The 25,517-nt window shown below is 46.0% G+C and overlaps 1 protein-coding gene across 1 annotated transcript; it reads right to left on the reverse strand.

Moving 5' to 3' along the window:
- Positions 1–1,100: 1,100 nt before the first annotated feature.
- TPRN (taperin) lies at positions 1,101–24,060 on the reverse strand. Its single transcript, XM_060757269.2, has 4 exons — positions 22,187–24,060; positions 6,328–6,526; positions 4,109–4,236; positions 1,101–2,415 (listed from the first exon to the last, which is right to left on the reverse strand). Exons 1-4 carry the CDS (start codon positions 24,050–24,052, stop codon positions 2,353–2,355), a joined length of 2,256 nt encoding a protein of 751 aa, XP_060613252.2. The 5' UTR covers positions 24,053–24,060; the 3' UTR covers positions 1,101–2,352.
- Between the last annotated feature and the right edge of the window lie 1,457 nt (positions 24,061–25,517).

Below are 25,517 nucleotides of genomic sequence, written 5' to 3' on the forward strand. Positions count from 1 at the left end.
TGCAACCATATTTCTCTCAGTGAGAGAAAGGTGTTGGTCTGAGAAAAAGCCTCAGTGAGAAAAGCCGCATGTTAGCTCACCTCAGTGGAAGAAAGGCCTCTGCGTGAGGTAGGCCTCAGTGTTAATAGGCCTGGTGTGAAAAGCTTCAGTAAGAGGAAGCCCCAGGTTGAAGGCCATTGTGTGTGAAGCTTCAGTGTGTGAAGGCTATTGTATGTAAAAAGCTGCTGTGTGAAGCTCCTGTGTAATTTCGGTGTGAGAAGAGACTCTTGTTTATCTGCATGAGAAAGAAGCCCAGCATGGAAGCAAAGAAGGAATCATAAAGAACTTTATTTGTGTTATGGAAACTTTGTTCTGGTAAATAGTGCAACCATAGTATTTTGCTATAAAGAAAAGCCTCCTAAGGAAGAGATAACATTGGTCTGTGTGTTTTTGTTATTTTTATCACTTTCGGCTACTGATGCTGGGTCACGCTGCTGCTAATAAGTTACTCTGCTGTACATTCATGGGGAGGGTCTTGTTATTTACAAGAACAAGGTTTCCACAACACATTCTTCCTTCTTTGTTTCCATGCTGGACTTCTTCCTCATACAGATAAACAGTTTCACTCTCACAGAACCTCCTCTCAAACAAACTTATACTGGAGCTTCACACTGTAGCTTTTTACACACAACAGCCTTTATATTGGAACTTTAGACATGGGGCCTCTCTCACACAGAGGTTTACCTCACATTCCTTAGGACAACACTAGCTTTTGCCACTAACTCTAACAGGCTTCGGCCTATTAACTTTTTCAGTGCTTGACTCACACTTTCGTAATCAAAAATACCCAGTTAATTTTTAATGTTGTATTATTTTACTGTCCATGTTTTATTTTAATTGCTTGTATTGTTGTTTATTGTATGTATTGTTGTATTTGGGCTTGGCCTCATGTAAGCTGCACCGAGTCCCTTGGGGAGATGGTAGCGGGTTACAAATGAAGTGTTGTTGTTGTTGTTGTTATTATTATTTAATATTTCTGACAGTCCCTTCCCTTTTAAGCCCCGGTATCTTTTCAAAACCCTTGTGTGACTTGAGCACCAAAAAAAGCCACAAGCAGCCTGTTGTGAAGCAATCACTTGTGTAGTTTAATGAGCTTTGGAAGCACAAAGTGACACCATCCAAAGGGAGGAAACGAGTGGGGGAAGCGGGCCCCTGCACCGCCGTTTTGGCCCCTCCAGCCAGACCCGGCTGAGCGTGCGGGGCAGAGGCCCTTCCCCAGACACGCTTCCCCTACAAATACATTATCATCGTCGTTATTGTTATCAAGTGCAAAAATACAGAACGTTTTACAACCCACCACAGAGAAATCAGCTTTGATTCGACAGATACTAATAGAAGGAAATACGCACACAATAGGTTTCAGAGCAGAAATCGGGGTCTTTGGGAGTCGGCAGGCAGAGCATAGATGCCGACTGAATTTCCCGCACTGAGGGCGAACGGGGCACTAAGGCTACAGTACTGAATCCTGCTTCCACCACCTGAATATTCTCAACAACATTGCTGATCATCAGCTCAGCTGTTTCTGGAGAACGTGGAAGCAAGAGGACATTATTGCAAAATGGGGACGAAATGGGCTGGAGACCCATGTAGAATCAGTGGGATTGACCCAACAACGGAGTGGTCTTGGCTTTGGAGGCAAGGACTGCTCCCCAGATACAGACTTGGAGGTGTTTGGACAAGAGCTTGGCCAGTGTCCACAGAGGGGCATCTACTGGGGCGGAGGAGAGCAAACTACCCAGAGGAGCAACTACTCCCGGCCCTTTTGTTTACCAAAGCCCTGCAACATGGGTTATGGGTGCAAACCCACACTGCAAGCACCCAGCTCCAAAGAGAAGTGGTCCACGCTGCCACAGGCCCTCACTGATGTCATGTTTGTTACAGCACCTGAATGTAAGGAGACCCAGGAGGGCCGGCCTTTGGCTATGCCCACTTCAGAGACACCAAGGACCGCTCTTGTCCTTTCCTGGAACTCGCCAATGCAGGCTTTGCGCACCAAAGGAGTCCAAACACAGTCCCTGGCAGGTCTGCTTGGACTCAGCACCAACTCAACTGCCCGTTCGAATGCTGAATGCCAAGCGAACCCAAAGCAGCAGCATCGGGAGAGCAACTTGCTCAGAGCTGCATCCTTCAAGGAGACTTGCTTTCAAAGCTGAACTATTAAGGCAACGGGCAGAAAAGAGGTCAGCTGCCTCCAAGCATCCGCTGTCAGTATGAGATGCCCTGGAAAAGACAGCCCAACCCTTCCAAGTTTTTTCTGGAGTGACCCAAGGCCTCCGCGGGGCTCTCTGCTCAGCACCAAGTGAGGCTGGGAAGTCAGAAGTAGAGGGCAGGTTCACTACTGAAGTCCGAGAGGCTGTCCGTGTCGGCCGGGGTGAGCTGCAAAGAGACAAGAGGAAAGGCATGGAGCCTGCTCTTCTTCTTCTTCCAGGTTCTTTACTAATAATATAATTTAATATACTATATCATATATTATATTTCTTTACTTCTTCTCCTGTTCTTTACTAATAATATAATATAATTTATGGTATATACATATAATATTTATAATATTATAATGTAATACAATATAATACTACTAATCTAATACAATATTATAATTAATGTTTTATATTACATGTAATGTTACTAATAATTATTACAATATAATGGTGTAGTACAATATAATAATATATAATATTGATATTGAAATATATTTATTTCTGCCCCCCGGTGTGCAGTGGGTTAAACCCTCATGCAAGCAGGACTGCAGACTGACAGGTCGCAGGTTCCAATCTGGGGAGAGCACGGATGAGCTCCCTCTGTCAGCTCCAGCTCCTCATGCAGGGACATGAGAGAAGCCTCCTACAAGGATGGTAAACATCCAAACATCCAGGCATCCCTTGGGCAATGTCCTTGCAGATGGCCAATTCTCTTACACCAGAAGCGACTTGCAGTTTCTCAAGTCGCTCCTCACACACACACACACACACACACATAGAGAAAAATCCCCAGAGGCTGTGGGTTCTGTTGGAAACTAGGAAAATGGAGTTTATATATCTGTGGAATAATGTCCATGGTGGGAGAAAGAACTCTTGTCTGCCCGAGGCAAGTATGAATGTTGCAACTGATCACCTTGCAGCTTCAAGGCTTGGCTCCTTCCTGGGGGAATCCTTTGTTGGGAGAAGTCATTGAAATTTATTTATTTACTTACTTACTACACTTGTATACCGCTTTTCTCACCCCAACGGGGGACTCAAAGCGGTTCCTAACAGAATTATGGAAAATTTTAATGCCTCACATACAGAGATAACAATAGTAACATACAATTATAAATTAAATTATAAAACATGACATCATTTAACATTAAAATGTGGAATTAAAACATATCAATATAAACCATTAAAATCACATAATCCAACAATTGTAGTCCAGGCCATTCCATACACACACACACACACACACACAAACATATATGTATGCATGTTATATTATATTAAACACATAATTCCTGAACATTCCTACTATCCAAATCCACAAGCATGTGCACAATTGCGATGGAAAAGAGGAAACCATGAAAATGAAGAAAATCTGGCTACCAGTATTAAAAAAAACTCTAAAAACAGGACAGTAAATAAAGAGCAACACTCTGAAAACAAGGGAATTCCAGGCATGAAACAATCAGGGCCAGCTTCACCTCCCAACAAAGGATTTCCCCAGGAAGGAAGCAGCCAGGCTTTGAAGCTGCAATGCCATTCAATGCTAATCAAGGTGGTCAATGACAAAATTCACACTTGCCTCCAACAGACAAGAATACTTTCTCCCACCCTGGACATTATTCCACAGGTATATAAACCTCACAACCTCTGAGGATGCCTGCCATAGATGTGGGTGAAACATCAGGAGGGAATGCTTCTGGAACATGGCCTGACAATCAGGAAAACTCACAGCATCCCAGTCTCACCGTTGCTCTTTCCTGAACCTGGGAACCGTCCCGTTGCACATTACGTGGCGTTTTTGCTAGGTGTGCCCCTTGACCCCTTCCCCTCTACCCCATGCTCTTCTCCAGAAATGATACAGAAGCAGGCCTTACCATGTCTTGGAGGACAATCCGGTCAGCATCCTGTGGAAAGGCCCCTGGGCTTGGAGGCGCACCCTCCTGATGCTTCTCCTGCCACTTGCCAAATTCTAGGGAGTGCTTTGGGGTGTAACTGGATAAACCTACAAGGGAAAAGCAAATGGCTTTCATGAGAAAAGGAGGGAGGATAGTAAAGAAGATGGTTGAATCCTGCAAAGATTAAATAGATGCAATGACTCAACCAGTAGCTTAGTAGCCCCTAGTCTGTGAGAGGTCTCTGTGGGAGAAGGACCTCAGTGTGTTTGTAGGCCTCAGTATAAGAAGGCCTCAGTGTTAGTTCGCCTCAATAAAAATAATAACAACAACAACAACTTTCCCCAAAGGGACTAAGGCTGGATTCCAAACATAAAAGGCAAACATTCAATGCCTGAATACAACAATACATCCATACTAACAAAATGTATACAACCCAACACATAAATACGAATTATAACGTAACAAACTAAAATTAAATAAAAAGCACAGCCTGTTATAACAGACATAAGACAAAACATCAAACATCAAATGGAAACAACAATTTTCCATTTCTTTGGGGCAAATCGATTAATTATTGCTCAAGAATGTATTGTCTAAAACAGGGGTCTTCAAACTTTTTAAACAGAGGGCCAGGTCACAGTCCCTCAAACTGTTGGAGGGCCAGATTATAATTTGAAAAAAATAAAATAAATTAATTAATTCCTATGCACACTACACATATCTTATTTGTAATGCAAAAAACACTTAAAAACAATACAATAATTAAAACGAAGAACAATTTAAACAAATATAATCTTATTAGTATTTCAATGGGAAGTGTGGGCCTGAGATAGGATTGTTGTTGTTGTGTGCTTTCAAGTCATTTCAGGCTTAGGTTGACCCTGAGTGAGGGCAAGGTAAATTACCTTGGAGGGCCGTATCTGGCCCCTGGGCCTTAGTTTGAGGACCCCTGGTCTAAAAGAAGATGTTTCATATATTCATACCCATTGCAATAGAAAGGTCTCAGTCCAAGAGCCCTCAGTGTGAGAATGCCTCTGTGGGAGAAAGGCCTCAGTGTCAGTAGGCTTCAGTTTGAGAAGACCTGGTGTGAGAAGCTTCAGTGAAGAGAAGCCCCAGGTTGAAGGCTCTTGTGTGAAGCTGCTGTGTGTAAAAAGCTACTGTGTGAAACTCCTGTGTAACTTCAGTGTGAGAAGAGACTCTGTGAGAGTGAAGCTATTTTATCTGCATGAGGAAGAAGCCCAGCATGGAAGCAAAGAAGGAAGTGTAAAGAATTTTGTTTGTGTTATGGAAACCTAGTTGTTGTAAATAGTGCAACTATATTATTTTGCTATCAAGAAAAGCCTCCTATGGAAGAGATAACATTGGTCCGTGCGTTTTTGTTCTTTTTATCACTTTGGGTTACTAGTGTTACTGATGATAAGTTACTCTGCTGTGCATTTATTGAGAGGGTCTTTAGTTAATAAGCCCATTTACCCAAGATGTCCTTCAAATGTAATGGAAAATGACAAAAATCTTGGAAATGTATGCCATGATCTTACAAATCATATATTTTAAGAACTATAAATGAAAGGTTTTCATGTGGCAAAGGTTTTTATATAGAGACTTCATGGCCCTCTGTCAGGGGGGATAGGATTGTGCTTTCCCTGCCTGGCAGAAGGGAATAGGACTAGATGGCCTTTGGACTTCTCTTCCCACTCTAGGATTCTTATTTATTTACTTACGACATTTATATGCTGCCCTTCTCACCCCAAAGGGGACTCAGAGCGGCTTACAAGATATATTTTCATACAATATATTATATTATTAGCATAGAACAATATCAGTATTAAATATTACTATATTGTATATTCCGTTATATTGTACTATTATTAGTAATATTACATGTAATATAAATATATAGTTATAATATCATATTATTATTAGTAGCATTATATTGCATTACATTATAATATTCTAAATATTATATGTATATATGATATATTATATTACATTACATTATATTATATTATTAGAATAGCATTAATAGGATTCTTAGAACCTCCAATGGAATTGATAGCGTCTCCATCTTTCAAAATCTTTAAGCAGAGGCTGGATGGCCATCTGCCGGGAAGGCTTTGATGGTGTCCCATTCCTCCAGCCAACAAGGAAAATATAAAAAAATATCCGGGCCCTTCCTTTCCTACGTTTGTGAGCTCTACCTGAGTTGGTGGTGTTTGGGTGCCTGGTACCGGTGGCGCGAGGGATGAAGAGTGCGAGCGGGGCCTCATCCACTTCCGTGGCGTATTCTTCCTCTTCGTCCTCCTCCTCCTCCTCTTCTTCTTCCTCCTCCACCAAAGAGCTTTCAGAAGGGTACTCAAACATGGTCTGCAGGCTGGACTCGTTGAAGGAAATCTTCATCTGTAACAAGCAAGAAGGGCATCCGCTTTGCCACTCGGGAAAACATCCCACAAGAAGAGCCACCCAACTCCAAATCTGAATGAATACTAATGGCCCACCTTTTCTCTGTGGAAGGGAATGAAAAGACGGGGAAGATCTGGGACACTGCTGGACCACTTTGGGGATGCTCCAAGGAGATTTAGAATATGTGTCACTGAGGGCTTTTTGGCCAGGAAGTGACGGAAAGGGGCTCAAAATATCCTGGGAAGGAACTGCACACCTTATAATACATCTTAAACCAGTAGTTCCCAACCTTTTTTTGACCAGGGACCACTTTGGCTAGGGATCACTTGACCAGGGACCACTTTGAAAAAGGACCATTTTGAACAGGGACCACTTTGAGCAGGGGCCACTTGATCAGGGACCACTTGAACAGGAACTACTTGAACAGGGACCACTTGACCACGGACCAAAGGGCCATTTTGAGCAGGGACCACTTTGACAAAGGACTGCTTTGGCCAGGGACCACTTTAACAAGGGACCCCTTTGGTCAGGGTCTATTTTGGCCAGGGACCACTTGAACAGGGACCTCTTTAACAGGGATCACTTTGAACAGAGACCACTTCAACATGGAACACTATGACCAGAGACCACTTTGACCAGGAACCACTTTGGCCAGGGTCCATTTTGGCCAGGGACCACTTGATCAGGGACCACTTAAACAGGGATCACTTTGAACAGGGATCACTTGAGTAGGGACCACTTTGACAAGGAACCACATGAACAGGGACCACTTTGACCAGAGACCACTTGAACAAGGGACTACTTTAAGCAGGGAGCACTTTGACAAGGGACCACATGACCAGGGACCACTTTGACAAGGAACCACATGACCAGGGACCACTTTGACCAGAAACCACTTTGACCAGGGATCACTTAAACAGGGACCACTTGAGCAGGGGCACCTTGGCAGGGACCCCTTGACCAGGAACCCCTTGACCAGGGACCACTTTGACCAGCTGGAGCTGGTGATTAACCTGCTGTGCTAAAGCCGGCCTTCCAGAAGAGCCCCAAACACAAAGAGGTTGAAAATACACTCAGATCATGGCCATGAAAGCAAGACAAACCTTCTATTCGTCAAATTATGAAGAGACCCCCGAGATGTGTGCTAATCCAATGCCCCCACCCAAGTGAGTCCGCAATGGGTGGGGACAAGGGCCTGTGCTCTTCTCCTCAAACCCACGCATGAAATATCAAGAGCCTGCAGAGATCGGCCAGGAGCATAAGCCAAACCGTGCCTGGCACTTCCCTCTTTCGATAAGACTGGGTTACTTCATTTCCTGTTCACACCTTCTTCCACCCATCTTTCAGTTTTATTGCCTTATTCTTATATCAACACACATTCAAACCAATGGGCTGCTCCAGGGAGGAAAGGATAAACAAAGCCTTTTCATTAGCAAGCCCAAGCCTCTCCCCTTTGAATGCCAACAGGTCCAGTGCCATCTCAGCCAAAGCCAATCCTCCTTGTTTTGCTTTTGCAATACAGGTCTCTAACAGGACAGTCACCCCAGTCTTGGCCTGAGCTTGTTCAGCCCCAGCCGTGGCTATTAACATGCACTGTGGCCAGGACTTGGGGCCACCAAGACAAAATCAGCACCAGGATGATAGTTTTCTCCTGCACCATTGCTCTGAGGCTGCTGACCTACTGAGAGGGACATTCAATAGCTGCAGCCAGGAGGCAAAGGGGTTGCCGCCTCTGGCTGAAATTCCACTCCCGAGGCCTGCCTTGATTTCGGCCTGGTGTTTAACTCAGTGGCAGCCTTCCTCCAGTCCAGCCCTGGAGCCATTTGACAGGGAAGGCGTTAGAGGAGAGCACGTTGCGGCAGCTCTATTCTGCTCCATGTGATGAGGCCATTCCTGTGCAGAAACACAGCCAACAGATTTGGCATCAACAACACACCTGCAATGATCATGCTCTGAGCTTGGAACAATTACCATATACAGTAATCCCTCGCTACTTCGTGGTTTGCTTTTCACGGACTTGCTGTTTCATGGTTTTTTAAAAATAAATATTAATGTAATATTTTCTTACTCAACCTGCCCTGTTTGGCATAGGTCTGCCCATGCAAAGCAGGTGAAAACAGTGTTGAATAAAACATGCAGAATAATCACAGGATGTCTTAAACCTACACCTGTTGATAAACTCTACAAGCTAGCTGGCATTGCCCCCCCCCCCCCAATGTGTGATGGGAAGTTGCTGCTAAATGTGAGAGAAATAAGGTTGAACACTGTGAAAGCCACCAACTACATGGCTACCAGCCTCCTCCCAGCAGACTCCAATCAAGGAAAAGTTTTATGAGAATTACTACTCCTCTTGGAGTCCCCCCAGCAACAGCAAGGGTATCCCTATGGGCAGCTAGACCAGGAAATCCCAACTGGATGGCCCCCCACGACGGAGGGTCTTCCTCCAGGGGCAAACCAAGAATGGGCAACTTGGAAGTCCCTGAACAGACCCAGAAGTGGAGTGGGCAGATCAAAAGACAACCTGGCAAAATGGCACGACCTAAAAGAATCCCACACCTTGTGTGACTGCGGAGCAGAACAGACAACTCCGCATCTGTATGACTGTCCACTGTGCCCTGCCTCATGCACAGAGGAAGAATTGTTGGAGGCTACAGACAATGCCATCGCTGTTGCCCATTTTTGGTCAAAAGATATTTAGCCACCAGTGCTCCTTCTATTTTTATCAGTTTTATACTAATTTTTGCAATGCTTTTGATACGAAATAAAAATAACCAACAACACATCTGCAACGATCACGTTCTGAGCTTGGAACAATTACCATATACAGTAATCTCTCACTACTTCGTGGTTCGCTTTTGACGGACTTGCTGTTTTGCGGTTTTTAAAATAAATATTAATGTAAAACATTTATATTACATTATTTACGCGGTTGTGGACAGCGAGCGGTTCAATCTGGCAACCTACGGGCCTCAGAAAGAGAGGCTGGTGTGCAGGCCGGGCCTGAGGCGCAGCAGGGAAGGCCTGCTGGTCACGAAGTGCAGCCTACTGCACCATTGCAGCCCCGGAAGTGTATCCGGAGGCATTGACTGGGTGGATAAGTGAGGGAACACTGTACAAATGGCCCTGGGAAAGACTCAAGTTGTGCCCTCTGACTGGCGAAGGAGAAGCGGAGAGCTTGGGGCCAAAGGGAGGAGGAGAAAGAAGAGGAGGAGGGTCCGTTTGGAGAAAGAGAGAGGGAAGGAGGAGGAGCTGCCACCAGGAGCCCACAGCTAGGCAGTGCTGGCTGGAGTGTGTGTGTGCAGCAGGTGCTGCAAAACATGCACGTGTGCAAGCGGACGAGTGCTCGTGGCTTCCCATTCAGTGGCGGGGTTAACCCTGAAGGATTGTTTATAAGGTAAAGGAAAAGGTTTCCCTTGACATTAGTAGAATATAACTACTAAAATAATGTATAAATATTAAAATAAATAAAGCATCCCTACTTCACGGATTTTCACTTATCGCAGAATACAACTGAATACAACCAAGGTGGCTTGGTTGCATCCCTGCCTCTAGGACAAGCCTTGGGTACCATTCTCATTCCAGCGGAATTAAGTCTCCGCTTAGCAAGCAAAATATGCAAATTTTAAGTATATTTGGACAAAGTCACATGACCTGCCAAATAAAGTTCCTGACGCACCCCGCCTTCCACGTAACATGCAGCCTCACCCAGGAAATACAGCACTGGACGATGCATGCACAATTCCTTGTGGAAATCCCCCTTTTCAAAAAGTGGCGCCAGAGTGTTTCTAGTCCTGTTGCTCTCTGGGAAGGAGCCTCTGGTGTCACCTTGGCTCCTGGGTTTGGTCTCAAAGCATGCCATGCTGACCAGCCCTCCAAAATCAACACGATGGAGCACACAGTAAACAAACCACCTCCGATTATTAACTAGATACAGTGTTCCCTCACTTATTCCTGGTGTTACATTCCAGGACCACCCACGATAAGTGAAATTCCGCAGAGTAGGGATGGCCCCCCTCCCGGCTCTTCTTCTTCCCTCGCAGGGTGGTGAGGGCGACCACAAGTGCTCTAGACCCCCTGCCCGTTGTGGCTTATAAAACTTGCCAGAGAATAATGAAGGGACCAAGGCAGTGACATCTCTGTCTCATCCTGTTAGGATATCAGATAGCACGCCAATGCCTTAAATCAAGAAATACCTTCCTAAGATCTACAGAGATACTCACAGGAACACCTCAGCAAGTGAGAGTCCAAAAGTGGCAGGCTAAAACCCGTAACCTCAATCCATGGCTGATCCCAGGTAAGAGACTCCCTCCTGGGCACACAGGAGGGTGACTTAGAAGGCGTTGAACAGACTGCCCTCTGCTACCACAAGATGCAGAGCCAACCTTGAAAAATGGGGCCACAAAGTGAAGTCCGCAACATGCGAGTGTGGAGAAGAGCAAACCACAGACCACTTACTACAATGCAACCTGAGCCCTGCCACATGCACAATGGACGACCTTCTCACAGAGACACCAAAGGCACTCCAAGTGGTCAAAGGACATTTAGTATAATGCAAAGTTTTTAACTTTGTATTTTTAAATACACTAGCCGTCCCCTACCACTCGTTGCTGTGGCCTAGTCTGTGTATATGTGTTTTGTGTGTGTATATATTTGTGTATGTTTGTGTGTGTGTGTATATATATATATATAGGTGTATATATTTGTGTTTTTGTGTGTGTACACACATATTGTGTATATGTGTGTGCTTTTCTATATGCATATTTGTGTGTATATATGTGTGTGTGTATGTATGTGTGTGTATATGTGTATATTTGTGTGCATATATATACGAATGTGTGCATGTGTATACGTATATGAGTGTATGTGTACATGTCTATATGGTGGGTTTTGGGGTTTTTTTAAAGTCTGCTACGCTGGGGTTTTGTGAGTGTTTTTTTTAGGAGTGATGGACACTCGTTGGACTGTTAGGTGTATTGTGTCCAAATTTCGTGTCAATTCGTCCAGTGGTTTTTGAGTTATGTTAATCCCAGAAACGAACATTACATTTGTATTTATATAGATTACTAGGCACCCCCTGCCACGCGCTGCTGTGGCCCAGTCTGTGTATATATGCTCTGAGTGTGTATATATTTGTGTATATTGTGATTTTATATTGTTTTGTGTGCCTATTTTGTACTTTTTTAATTATTTTCATTATATTTTATTGATGTATTATTTTATGCTGTATATTTGCTTTATTGTGATTGTTGGGCTTGGCCTAATGTAAGCCGCCCTGAGTCTTCTTGGGGAGATGGAGGTGGGGTATAAATAATGTTATTTATTTATTTATTTATTATATGTGTATATATGTTTGTGTGTATATATTTGTGTATATGTGCCTATATGTGTGATTGTGTGTGTATATATATATGGAGTTGTGCATGCCTGGTATTTTTTATATATATATATTAGCTTTTTAAGTCCCTTCTGTTGTGTTTTTCAATGTTTTTATGGGTGATAGTCACTCGTTGGCATGATCAGTGTATTATGCCCAAATTTGGTGTCAATTCATTCAGTGGTCTTTGAGTTACCGTATATACTCGAGTATAAGCCGCCCCGAATATAAGACGAGGCACCTAATTTTATCACAAAAAACTGGGAAAACTTATTGACTTGAGTATAAGCCAAGGGTGGAAAATGCAGCAGCTATGGGGCAATTTCAAAATAAAAATAGAAACCAGTAAAATTACATTAATTGAGGCATCAGTAGGTTAAATGTTTTTGAATATTTACATAAAACTATAATTTAAGATAAGACTGCACAACTCTGATCAAACCATTATTCTAACCTTCTAACCTTCTTCATTGTAAATGTGCTTACATAAGCTTCCAATAATAATAAAGAGAATATAATAATAATAATAATAATAAATAGAGTAAAATAAATGTAATAACAGCAATAATAAAGGCAAATAATAAATGCAATAATAATAATAGAATAAAATGATAAATGTAATAATAATGATGATGTTAATGACAATAATGATAATAACAGAGTAAAATAATAAACAGAGTAAAATAATAAATAATAATGACTCGAGTATAAGCCGAGGGGGACTTTTTCAGCCTAAAAAAAGGGCTGAAAAACTAGGCTTATACTCGAGTATATACAGTATGTTAATCCCACAAACGGACATTACATTTTTATTTATATAGACAACTGTACCCTCAATTCACTTCTGACACGATAAATAAATAAATCTATGTGTTGATTCATCATCAAACAGTGGCTTCAATAGGTTTGCTTTAGTTGAGATGAGTCAACTGACACCAGGACAAAGACTCGAGGACAGGTTTGCGCTTTATGCATCTGGTAAAGTCGATTGCAATCCACAAAAGTTGGTTCCAGAACACATTGGTTAGTCTAAAAACAGTCATAAGAGCTTGCTTCCTTGCAAAAAAATAAAATAAATCCAACTTGATGAGATACTGGACCATTTCTGACGCTGCACTACTTCAAAAACACATTCCCTCTCTGTATTTTTGCTTTAGCTGTTTACACTCCACTGTAAGTAATCTTCCTACGTTTTCCCCAAGCTAATCCTCCCCGGAGGCAGCAGTCTGCTGCATAAGCCCCTGGCAATGGCCACTTTTGCTGGGAAGAGAGGGAGCAAATGCCACCCAGCCCTCCTCCCTTCCGCTGCCCTTGCCCTCGCCCTCCCTCCTTTGCAGACACCTGAGCTGTCAGGCCCAGAGCCAGAAGGCAACGGCTTTGGTGCAAGGAACATAAGGGCGGCACAATGGCCATTCAGCAGCAGGTTTCCCTCTTCCTTTTCACAGAGCGGATATAAATAGCAGCAGGCGGGACAAGAGGGAAGCCTTGTAATGGCAGCCACAGCAAAAAGGGCAGGTGAATGAAGGAGTGGATGCCAAAGGCTACAAAGAAGCATGAGTTGTAATCCTGGAATTTGCCTTATCAACACTCCAAACCTCAAGAAACACATGCCGTGGATGCAAGATCCAGCCACAGAAAGAGATTTTTGTCAGAAATATTAAATATTAACTAGGTGGAAGGATGGAAGGGAGGGAAATAAGTGTCAGAAATATTAAAAATTAGTTATTTTTAATTACAAAAATGTGAGTCAAGCACTGAAAGGGTTAAATGGATGCAATGACACTGCGAAAGCTGCAGTTCAATATAAGGAGGGGTGCCTGTAGCTAAGAAGGCCTCAGTGTTAGTTTGCCTCAGTATGACAATGGTGTCAGTCTGAGAGAGTCCTCAGTGGGAGAAGGTCTCAGTGGGAGAAAGGCCTCCGTGTGAGAGAGGTCTCACTGAGGTGAGAAGGCCTCAGTGGGAGAAAAGTCTCAATGTGAGGTAATCTATATAAATAAAAATGTAATGTTCGTTTGTGGAATTAATAGAACTCAAAAACCACTGGACAACTTGACATCAAATTTGGACACAAGACACTTAACAACCCAATTAATGTCCTTCACTCAAAATAATTGATTTTGTCATTTGGGAGTTGTAGTTGCTGGGATTCATAGTTCACCTAAAATCAAAGAGCATTCTGAACCCCACCAACGATGGAATTGAATCAAACTTGGCACACAGGACTCCCATGACCAACAGAAAATACTGGAAGGGTTTGGTGGGCAGTGTCCTTTGGTTTTGGAGTTGTAGTTCCCCTACATCCAGAGATCACTGTGGACTCAAACAATGATGGATCTGGACCAAACTCTACCCGAATACTCAATATGCTCAAGTGTGAACACTGGTGGAGTTTGGGGAAAATAGATTCTTGACATTTGGGAGTTGTAGTTGCTGGGATTTATAGTTCACCTACAATCACAGAGCATTCTGAACCCCACCAATATTAGAATTGGGCCAGACCTCCCGCACAGAATCCCCATGTGGGCTACAGCAACGCGTGGCAGGGGACGGCTAATAATAATAATAATAATAAATAATAATAAACATTATTTATACCCCGCCACCATCTCCCCTACAGGGACTCGGGGCGGCTTACATGAGGCCAAGCCCATACAACAAATTACAATAAAATAAAATACAAGTTACAATAAAATAAACAACATATTGTTGAAGGCTTTCATGGCCGGAATCACTGGGTTGTTGTAGGTTTTTTTGGGCTATATGGCCATGTTCTAGAGGCATTCTCAGAGGATCAACAGACCTCACTACCTCTGAGGATGCTTGCCATAAATGCAGGTGAAACATCAGGAGAGAATGCCTCTAGAACATGGCCATATAGCCCAAAAATAAACAACAGCAGAAAAATACAGAACATATGACTACAATAAACAAAATACAAAAAAGCAATAAACCAAACATAATGACAGTGAGCGGGCCGCATGTACATAAAATGATTTAAAAACTCAGGGTGAGATAAAGGAGCAGAATTATTTGTGAGTGAGTGAGGTAGGCCTCAGTGTTACTTCGTCCCAGTGTCAGAGAGACATCAGTCTGAGGGAGCCCTCAGTGGGAGAAAGGCCTCAGTGTGAAGTAGGCTTTGGTCTAGTGTGAGAAGCTTGCATGAGAGAATGCCTCAGTGTGTGAGGCAGGCCTCTGTATGAGAAGGCCTCGTGTGTGAAGCTCCAGTGTGAAGACTGCTGTGTGTAAAAAGCTCCTGTGTGAAGCTCCTGTGTAAGTTCGGTGTGAGAGGAGGCTCTGTGAGAGTAAAGATGTTTTTCTGTTCAAAGAAAGAAGCCCAGTGTGGAAGCAAAGAAGGAAGTATAAGAACTTTATTTGTTCAGTTCTTGTGGGTTTTTTCGGGCTATATGGCCATGTTCTAGAGGCATTTCTCCTGACGTTTCGCCTGCATCTATGGCAAGCATCCTCAGAGGTCTGTTGGAATTAGGACAAATGGGTTTATATATCTGTGGAATGGCTGGGGTGGGGCAAGGAGCTCTTCCCTGCTGCAATTAGGTGTGAGTGTTTGGCTAATCACCTTCATTAGCATTTGAAGGCCTGCTTGAACCTGGGAAAGCCTGTTGCTGGGAGGTGTTAATCTGTGCCTGGTTTCTTCCTCTCTATTGTTTAGCTGTTATAATTTTAGAGTTTAAACAACAGCTAAACAACAGAGAGGAAGAAACCAGGCACAGATTAACACCTCCCAGCAACAGGCTTTCCCAGGTTCAAGCAGGCCTTCAAATGCTAATGAAGGTGATTAGCCAAACACTCACACCTAATTGCAGCAGGGAAGAGCTCCTTGCCCCACCCCAGCCATTCCACAGATATATAAACCCATTTGTCCTAATTCCAACAGACCTCTGAGGATGCTTGCCATAGATGCAGGCGAAACGTCAGGAGAAATGCCTCTAGAACATGGCCATATAGCCCGAAAAAACCCACAAGAACTGAGTGATTCCGGCCATGAAAGCCTTCGACAATAACTTTATTTGTGTTATGGAAGCCTTGTTGTTGGAAATAGTGCAACCATATTATTTTACTACAAAGAAAAGCCTCTTATGAAAGAGATAGCATTGGTCTGTGTGTTTTTGTTCTTTTTATCACTTTGGGCTACTGGTGCTGGGTCACGCTGCTGCTAATAAGTTACTCTGCTGTACATTTATGAGGAAGGGCTTTTGTTAATAAACCCACTCCCTCAACAGGTTTTGCCAGCGGAGTCCTAGAGTAAAAATCTGTCCAATAATCCTCCAGCCATAAGTAAATGGCTGGCTTAAGATTTCACTCCTATTTTTCGAGTCTAAATTATGACACCTTATCCTCTTTGACGCCCCAATTTCCCCTCTTGTTTTCCTTCCGCCTGTTTCTCATTAGTCAGACTGATCAGGGAAGAGTTGTGGCAATGACACCCATTTGGAGGAAATCCGCGCTGCTAAACCGAGACTGGCCATTCTCTCTTTGTTACACAAACACACCTCTGTTGTCACAGAAACCACACCTGCTGCTTGTGCTCCTGGTTGGATAAGAACCATAAAGTGCTCCACTGCCAGCTGGTCGGCCTGTGAGTACAGTCACCTTGCAGCACTCAGGCAGCCATTCAAAAGGACAAAGACATATCATGCATGGGGGATTTTCTCCCACTGAGGCTTTCTCATACTGAGGGCTCTCTCAGACTGATGCCTGGAGACAAACTAATGGATTTTACACTTTAACACTCAGAGGTGGCTTTACCAGATCCTTCCTCTTGAAATAGAGCCTGCCTTAGCAGGTATTTGTCAGCAATCTCCTGGAGCTGGCAATCGGCCAAAGCTGACCCTGCTTAACTTCCAAGATTAAATGGGATCTGGTGCCTTTATAAGATATCTAGGCCTCCACAGAACTAGCAGATACGCTCATGCCTTCCTGTTTGTTACTTATTTTGTATCAAAAGCATTGCATAAATTAGTATAAAACTGATAAAAATAAGTGTGCAGGCGGCTAAATATCTTTTGACCAAAAACGGGCAACAGCAACAGCATTGTCTGTAGCCTATAACAATTCCTCCTCTGTACATGAGGCAGGGTACAATGGACAAGCATACAGATACAGAGTTGTCTGCTCTGCTCCACAGTCACACAAGGTATGGGATTCTTTTAGGTAGGTTATCTTTTGATCTGCCCACTCCGCTTCTGAGTCTGTTCAGGGATTTCCAGGTTGCCCATTCTCGGTTTGCCTCTGGAATCCAATTCCTCCCGGCCAAAGACACAAGAGCTCTAGAAAGACACAGGTTACTATGTGGAACAATAGTAAGCAGCAGCCTCAAGGCCTTTCTCCTTCTGATGCCCAGATAGGGCTGCTGATGCTTCTAGCAGCATCTTGGACCAAAGCGCTGTTTTAATTTGAGTCTTAAACTGTAAATAAAGAATAACACTCAAAAACAGGGGAATTCCAGACAAGAAATAATCAGGGACAGATAACCACCTTCCAACCAAGGATTCCCTCAGGCAGGAAGCAACCAAGCTCTGAAGCTGCAAGGCTATTCAAAGCTAAACAAGGTTATCAGTGGCAACATTCACACTTGCCTCCTACAGGCAAGAGTTCTTTCTCCCACCCTAGACATCATTCCACAGGTATATAAACCTTACTTGCCTAGTTCCAACAGACCTCACAACCTCTGAGGATGTTTGCCATAGATGCAGGAGAAACATCAGGAGAGAATGCTTCTGGAACATGGCCATACAGACCAGAAAACTCACAGCAACCTACAGTTATTATTATTATTATTATTATTATTATTATTATTATTATTATTATTTTACTGACACAAAAGCACAGTACATCACAGCAAATGAGATCTATATGCTGGATTTCGTATCAAAAAATCACAAATCGAACATTTCCCAAGTGTCTAGGACTGTGTGATGTATTTTCAAATGATGCGTGCAGATCCAAGTAAGGTGGCCTTTTGCAGTTGAGTAATCTATATAAATAAAAATGTAATGTTCGTTTGTGGGATTAACATAACTCAAAAACCACTGGACGAATTGACACGAAATTTGGACACTATACCCCTAACAGACCAACAAGTGGCCATCACTCATAAAACGCAACCAAAGAACAGCGGAAAGGACTTAAAAACCCAAAATAGCTAAATGACGATACAGAAAAAAGGGAAGAGGGAGGGAAGGAAGGAAAGAAAGAAGCAAAGAATGAAGGAAGGAAAGAGGTAGAGAAGGAAAAAAGGAGAGAAAGAGAAGGAAAAGAAAAAAGGGGGGAAGGAAAGAGAGAAGGAAGGAAAGAGAGAACGAAATACAAAAGAAAGAGGGAGCGAAGGAAGGAGGGAAAGAAGGAGAGAAAGAGGGAGGGAAGGAAAGAAGGAGAGAGAAGGAAGGACGGAAGCAGAAACCGAAGGAAGGAAAGAGAGAAGGAAGAAAGGAGAGAAAGAGAAAGGAAAAGAAAAAGGGGAAAAGGAGGGAAAGAGGTAGAGAAGGAAAGAAAAAGGAAGAAAGGAAAGAGGGAGCGAAGGAAGGAGGGAAAGAAGGAGAGAAAGAGGGAGGGAAGAAAAGAAGGAAAGAGAGAAGGAAGGATGGAGGCAAAAAGCAAAGGAAGGAAGCAAAGAGAGAAGGAAGGAAGGAGAGAAAGAGGAAGGAAAAGATAACGGGAGGAAGGAAGGAGAGAAGGAAGGAAGGAGCAAAGGAAGGAGAGAAAAAGGGAGGGAAAGTTGGCCACAGCTAGTAATAGTTATTGTTATTATGAACCATCTAGGACGTTAAGATCTTCTAGGGAGGCCCTGCCCTCGGTCCCACCTTCCTTGCAGATGAGTTTGGTGGGGACAAGAGACATGGCCTTCTCAGCGGTGGCCCCTCGACTGTGGAATGCCCTGCCTAAAGATATAAGATTGGCACCTTCCCTCTTGAATTTTCAAAGAAAGGTGAAAACCTGGCTTTTTTAGCAGGCCTTCCCAAATACGGCATAGTTATATGAAGTAATGAAACTACTTGATGACACAATTGAATAATGACTTGATATGGAGACGCTCACGATAATGTTTTAAGGCTTGTATGGTTTTATATTTTTATATTGTATGTTAATGTTTTAATAGTATTTTATGATTGGTATATTTTTAAATTGTTATGACTGTTGAGGCATCGAATTGTTGCCATTTGTAAACCACTTCAAGTAGTCTCTGGGCTGAGAGGGGCGATATATAAATATGGTAAATAGATATTATCATCATTATTATTATAAAGCACATCTCAGCATTGGCTCTTTCTGGGTCACACTGTCACCCATTCCTGGCACAGGGACAGCCCCGTAATGCCTGCGGCTAATGGGCATGAAGCCAAGCCCTGGTACAGAGATTTGGAAGGTTCCAAGAAACCCACTTAGTAAATGCCTGGTGACAGATTATGCAAGTGCCACCCCAAGGACCATTATAGACATCTTATCACTTGGGGAATTTGGACTTGAAAGGTTCACAGGAAACACAGCAGTCTCCTGGTCAACATCGAGAAGCAAAGTGGCAGCCATGGCCTCAACCGGAACCTGGTACGATTATCTAAGATCACCAACCATTGCTTGCGGCAGCCACCCAGCTCCTGCCAGCCTATAAATTACACAAAATAGCAACCGCACGAGTGACTCAATGAACATCAAAGGGTAACACCTGGTGCAGGAGAGTCCCTCTGTTTTCCCATCAGTCCCTGAGCAGCGCATGATCGGACTCATTTTATTAGCACAGAAAGGTGTCCTCTTTACCCCATAAATGCAAGAATGCCACTCTTTCTAACCCAGGTATGCACGGCTGTGCCAACATGAAGGTCGGCTTTTCCAAGTCACAGAAATGCTAATCTGAACCAGAAAGGTGCCAAGTTGGCTCGATGTGGCACTAGAAGATGGACGGGAAAATAAAGAGATCAAGGAAGTTAGCTATTCTGAACTTTGACCATTTCTTGTCAGTCAAATGAGTCAGAAGGGACTGGGCAGGCCAGACAGAACCTGATCTGATCTACAAACACGTTGCCCCTGTTCCACACTCATTTGCCAATTTTAGGTGTGTTTACACCTATGTCTTGAAGACATACAGTTATGTTCTTTGGGCATAACTCGATGGCAGTGTTTCTCAACCTTCCTAATGCCGCAACCCCTTGATACAGTTCCTCATGTTGTGGTGACCCCCAACCATAAAATTATTTCTCTTGCTACTTCATAGCTGTAATTTTGCTCCTGTTAGGAATCGTAATGTACCCGTATATTCCGGCATATAAAACGACTGGGCGTATAAGACGACCCCCAACTTTTCCAGTTAAAATATAGTTTGGGATATACTCGCCGTATAAGACTACCCTTCTTCCAACACACACCAAATAAATTTTTTAAAAGCATCAGATTTGATTTCAATATGGTAATTTTCCTATTACTGTACTTCCTTCTCTGCCTCTCAGATCTCGCACATGCGCACCTGCACCACTTCACTGCAGTCTTCAGGAGCGAGATGTGAGAGGCAGAGAAGGAGGTATGGTAATAGGATACAAGGACGGGCCAGATGGGTAAAAGAGGTGTTTTTCTGGGCATAGAGCCACTCTTTTTTTTCCATACCCCGGGCGTCCCGGACACTTGCAGCTTGCTCCGCCCTTGACTTACACCTTCCTGGTGAGGCGCCCCTTCACCTCACCATCGGGACCGCATTAAGTCCACAAATCCTGATGAATGGATTTTCTTCTATCATACTTGTACAGCGACACCCTTAATGCTTTCATACAATCGCTGCAAACGGCAGGGACGCAGCCACTGCCATTTTTGAGCTCCCCCCACAATATGCAGCAACCAGATTCTCCAATCCGGATTGGAAGTTTCAGCACCCACTCTATAAGACGACTCCCAGCGTATAAGACGACTCCATGCATAAGGCTACTCCAAGGTATAAAACGACCCCCGCGTATAAGACGACCCCTGACTTTTGAGAAGATTTTCTTGGGTTAAAAAGTAGTCTTAAACTCCAGAATATACAGTAAATACAGTGCTCCCTCACCTATCGCGGGGGTTCAATTCCAGGAAACCCCGCGATAAGTGAAAAACCGCGATGTAGGGATGCTATACTGTATATGTACAGTATAGCTCCGCCCTCTCCTCTATCTTCCTCTCCTCTTTCCCCCTCCCTCGTCCCCTTGCTGGAGCTACCCTTCTCCTTCCCTCCTTGTTTACCCACTGGCATGGGGATCTCAAGTCTGTTATAAACAGTGTTCCCTTGCTACTTGGATTTTAAATTATTTTTTTGAAAAGCCACAAAACAGCGAGTCCGCAGTTAGCAAAGCAGCGAAGGAACACTGTGTATCTGATATGTAGAATGTATTTTCATTCACTGAATCAAATTTGGCACAAAATACCCGATATGCCCAAATTTGAATACTGGTGGGGTTGGAAGCAATTGATTTTATCATTTGGGAGTTTTAGTTGCTGGGGTTTATAGTTCATCTACAGTGAAGGAACATTCTGAACTTCACCAATGATAGAATTGAACCCAACTTGGCACACAGAACTCCTATGACCAACAGAAATACTGGAAGGGTTTGGTGGGCATTGACGTTGAGTTGGGGAATTGTAGTTCAACTACATCCAGAGTGCATTATGGACTCAAACAATGATGGATCTGGACCAAACTTGCCACAAATACTAAATATGGCAAAATGTGAACACTGGTGGAGTTTGGGGAAAATAGATCTTGATATTTGGGAGTTGTAGTTGCTGGGGTTTATAGTTCACCTTCAATGAAAGAGCATTCTGAACCCCATTGATAGAATTGGGGCAAACATCCCAAACAGAACTCCCCTTCTTTGAAGGGACTTGCTAGCATGAGCCTCCCTCCAGCCTCCCACATATGCACATCACACTGCCAGGTGCCAAGCATGCCTGCTCTCCTTGCCACCACTTGGAGACTCAGAAGCAGCCCCCCCCTTAACTGAGAGGTTAGCCAATCACAGTGGGCATCAGGAGGGAGGATTCACCCTCTGTTTTCAAAAAGGAAGAGACGGACAGCCAGAGAGATCTTCACCCTCCTCTGCCAAAGCGGTTCCTAAAACCATCAGAAATATGTGCTTGGTGACCCCTCTGAAACCCTCTTGCGACCCCCTACCCTGGTTGAGAAATGCTGCTGTATGGCATCATGACACTCTGTAATGTCAAAGACTGAGTGTGAAGTGGATCATTTACAGCTCACTAGAGCCACTCATCAGGCTTGACAGGGAAGAGAGAAAGGCCTCTCCTCCAAATACCTTCTTCCGCTGGGAGCCAGATTTGCTCATGCAGGACTTGTCGAGGGAGAGGTAGCCGCCGATGACCTCGATCTCATGGACGGTGGGGTAGCGCTTCTTGAGGAGGTGGCCCAGCTCCAGGTGAGGGGCCCGGGCCTTGCCTTCCTCTTCCTCCTCCTCCTCCGGCAGCCAGGCTCTGTGGAAGGTCTCCAGCCCGGCTGCAGGGGGCTTCCTTTTGGGCACAACAGTGAAGGTGTTGCCATTCTTTGCAGGGAAGGAGACCGGGCACAGGGATGCCACCGCGGCCTCCTCCATCTCCAGGCCGCCCTCGAGGGGCACGTCAAAGCCCTCCAGACGGGGGCTCAGGACTCTCAGAGGGGGCAAAGAGCCCGGCTCAGGCTCCAGAAGGTCCTCGTCGATGCACGTCACCGGCACCGGGGTCTCGGCCTGCTTCTCGGGGGCCTGTGCAGGTTCCTTCCTCCGGGGCACAAAGAGGAAGGAGTTGCGGGAGTTGAGCCTGAGGCTGGCCAGCGCCTGGGCCTGCAAGTCGTGCGCCGGGATGGCAGCCAGGTCCGGCTTGGGGGCTGGGCGGATCTCGAAGGCGCCGTTGTTGCCAAAAGCCAGGGGTGGCGGCGTTGGCGGCAGGGAGCGGGGCAGCATGGTGGCACTGCTGTCAGGACTGGCACTACTATTTGCAGGAGGGGCCTCGGGGTTCTTGTCAGATTTTGGCTTCCAGGGAGAGGCGGTGGGAGCAGGGCTTGGCGGAGATGGCACTGTCGGGGCGGTGGCGGTCGGAGCCCCGCAGTTCCTGGGCGGAGTGGCGGGCTCGTCGCCATCATCCTCAATCTCCTTCTCTTTCTCCTGGGGCTCTAGGGGACCATTGCTGATTACGACTGGTGGGTGGCTGGCAAGGCGGAGGCGCCCACGAGGGTTCACCGTGAAGGAATTGGACCCGATCTTTTGCACGAAGCCGCGGCCGTGGGGCGGTGAGTGAGGGGGCAAGCGGGGCTCTTCCGAGGGAGACTTTGGCACCACCGCCGCCGCCGCCGTCTCCGTGGACCCTCCGCCGCGCCACCAGGCCTTATTCCCGCGTGGGCCCTTCCGCTGGTCGAACTTCTGCAGAAGGCGGCTGACTCTCCCCGGTTCGGGGTCCGGCTCCTTTTCTTGCTGCTTTTCCTGCGGGTCAGGTGGTCGTGGCTCGTAGATGACCACTTCGGAGGCGCGGATCTCAGTGACTGGGGAGCCACTTCGGGAAAGGAGGGCGCGGAGTGGGTCCTGCTGGCATTGTTGTTGTTGTTGCCTCCAAAGGGGGCGGGGCGAGGGCGAAGTGTTGACGTCGGAAGCCCCGCCTCCCTGGGGGTGTGGCTGGGATGGTTGTTGCTGCCTCCAAAAGGGGCGGGGCGACGGCAAGGCCCTGCCCACGGCGGTGACGTCACTGGCCCCGCCCCCTGGCTTCCCCTCAGCGTCTCTCTCGTTGGATTCGATGATGAGGATGTTGTCGGCGCGGATGGTGCGGATGCCCGGCATGGCGCCGTAGAGCTCCAGCAGGTGAGCCAAGGCGGGCGTCTCGGAGGAGGGCGAGGGGGGCGGCTTGGGCGGGGAGAGCGGCCTGGGCGCGGGCGGAGGGGCCCTGGGCCCGCTGGTCCTCCTCCTCCTCCGCCGCCGCTCGCTCTCCAGCCGCATGAAGGGGTTCTCCCTCAGCGGGCCCAGGCTCTCTGCCACCACCAGCCTCTCCCCCTCCTCCTCCTCCTCGGCCCGCTTGCCTTCCGAGTCGGGCCGCCTCGCCGCTGGAGCGCCCCTCGGAGGCATCTCCAAGCCGGCCGCCAGCTTGGCCCGCTTCCGCTCCAGGATGGCCTGCTTCCACGCCGGGAGCCCCGCCGAAGTCATGGCGCCCGAGGGAAGGCAACCCGCGCAGGCCCGCCCGCGCCCTCTCCTCTCCTCAGAGTGACTGACCCTCTCCGGCTTAGTCCGGCAAAAGGGGGCGGGCCCCAAACAGCGCCGCCGCCGGCCATTGGGTACGACCCCCGCCATTGGCTGGGAGGCATAGCGCCTCGATTGGATAAAAGTACCCTACGCCCGCCTCCGACTGGCACCTGAGGTTCCTATTGGTCCGCAAGGGAGCCTCAGGACGTTGTCCTTCAGGCAGGGCATTTGGCGGTCGCCTGAGGTAGCGCTCAGGTGATTGGCCGAACCGCAATGTCCCGCCCTCTTTCCTACGACGACGGGAGAGAATTCATTGGACAGTCGAGGGAAGGAGCGGGGAAGCTTATTCGTCAGTCGGAACACACCCACGACGGAGAAAAAGCCGGCTAGGAACGAGCCTTAGGGGGCGGGGCTTCGGGGCAGGACCAATTAGAAGAGAGAAACACGAGCATGGCTTGTAATTCTCAGCGGCCATTGGATGAGAAGTCCTTTCGTCTTCAGAAGCCAGCTAGGAATGTGCTTTTAAGGGGCGGGGCTTCAGGGAGAGAACCAATTAGGAGAAAGAACCACGAGCATGGCTTGTAATTCACAGCAGCCATTGGATGAGAAGTCATTTCGTCTCCACAAGCTTTAAGGGGGGGTGGAGCTTCAGGGAGACAACCAATTAGGAGAGAAAAGCGCGAGCATGGCTCAGCGGCCATTGGATGAGAAGTCCTTTCGTCTTCACATGCCAGGTAGGAATGTGCTTTAGGGGGTGGGGCTTCAGGAGAGAACCAATTAGGAGAGAGAACCACGAGCATGGCTTGTAATTCTCAGCAGCAATTGGATGAGAAGTCCCTTCATCTTCACAAGCCAGAGGTTTATATACTCCCGCCCTTCTCATATGCTCCGTCTATTGGCTGTCACCTATGTCAATCAAGGAATGGAGGTGGATTAGGGCGCTTGTTGTTGTTGTTGTTCATTCGTTCAGTCGTCTCCGACTCTTCGTGACCTCATGGACCAGCCCACGCCAGAGCTCCCTGTCGGCCGTTACCACCCCCAGCTCCCTCAAGGTCAGTCCAGTCACTTCAAGGATGCCATCCATCCATCTTGCCCTTGGTCGGCCCCTCTTCCTTTTGCCTTCCACTTTCCCCAGCATAATTGTCTTCTCTAGGCTTTCCTGTCTCCTCATGATGTGGCCAAAGTACTTCAACTTTGTCTCTAGTATCCTTCCCTCCAGTGAGCAGTCGGGCTTTATTTCCTGGAGGATGGACTGGTTGGATCTTCTTGCAGTCCAAGGCACTCTCAGAACTTTTCTCCAACACCAGAGCTCAAAAGCATCTATCTTCCTTCGCTCAGCCTTCCCTAAGGTCCAGCTCTCACATCCGTAGGTTACTACAGGGAATACCATGGCTTTGACTAGGCGGATCTTTGTTGCCAGTCTGATGTC

Source organism: Anolis sagrei, chromosome 11 (assembly GCF_037176765.1).
Source record: "Anolis sagrei isolate rAnoSag1 chromosome 11, rAnoSag1.mat, whole genome shotgun sequence".
Lineage (NCBI taxonomy): Eukaryota > Metazoa > Chordata > Lepidosauria > Squamata > Dactyloidae > Anolis > Anolis sagrei.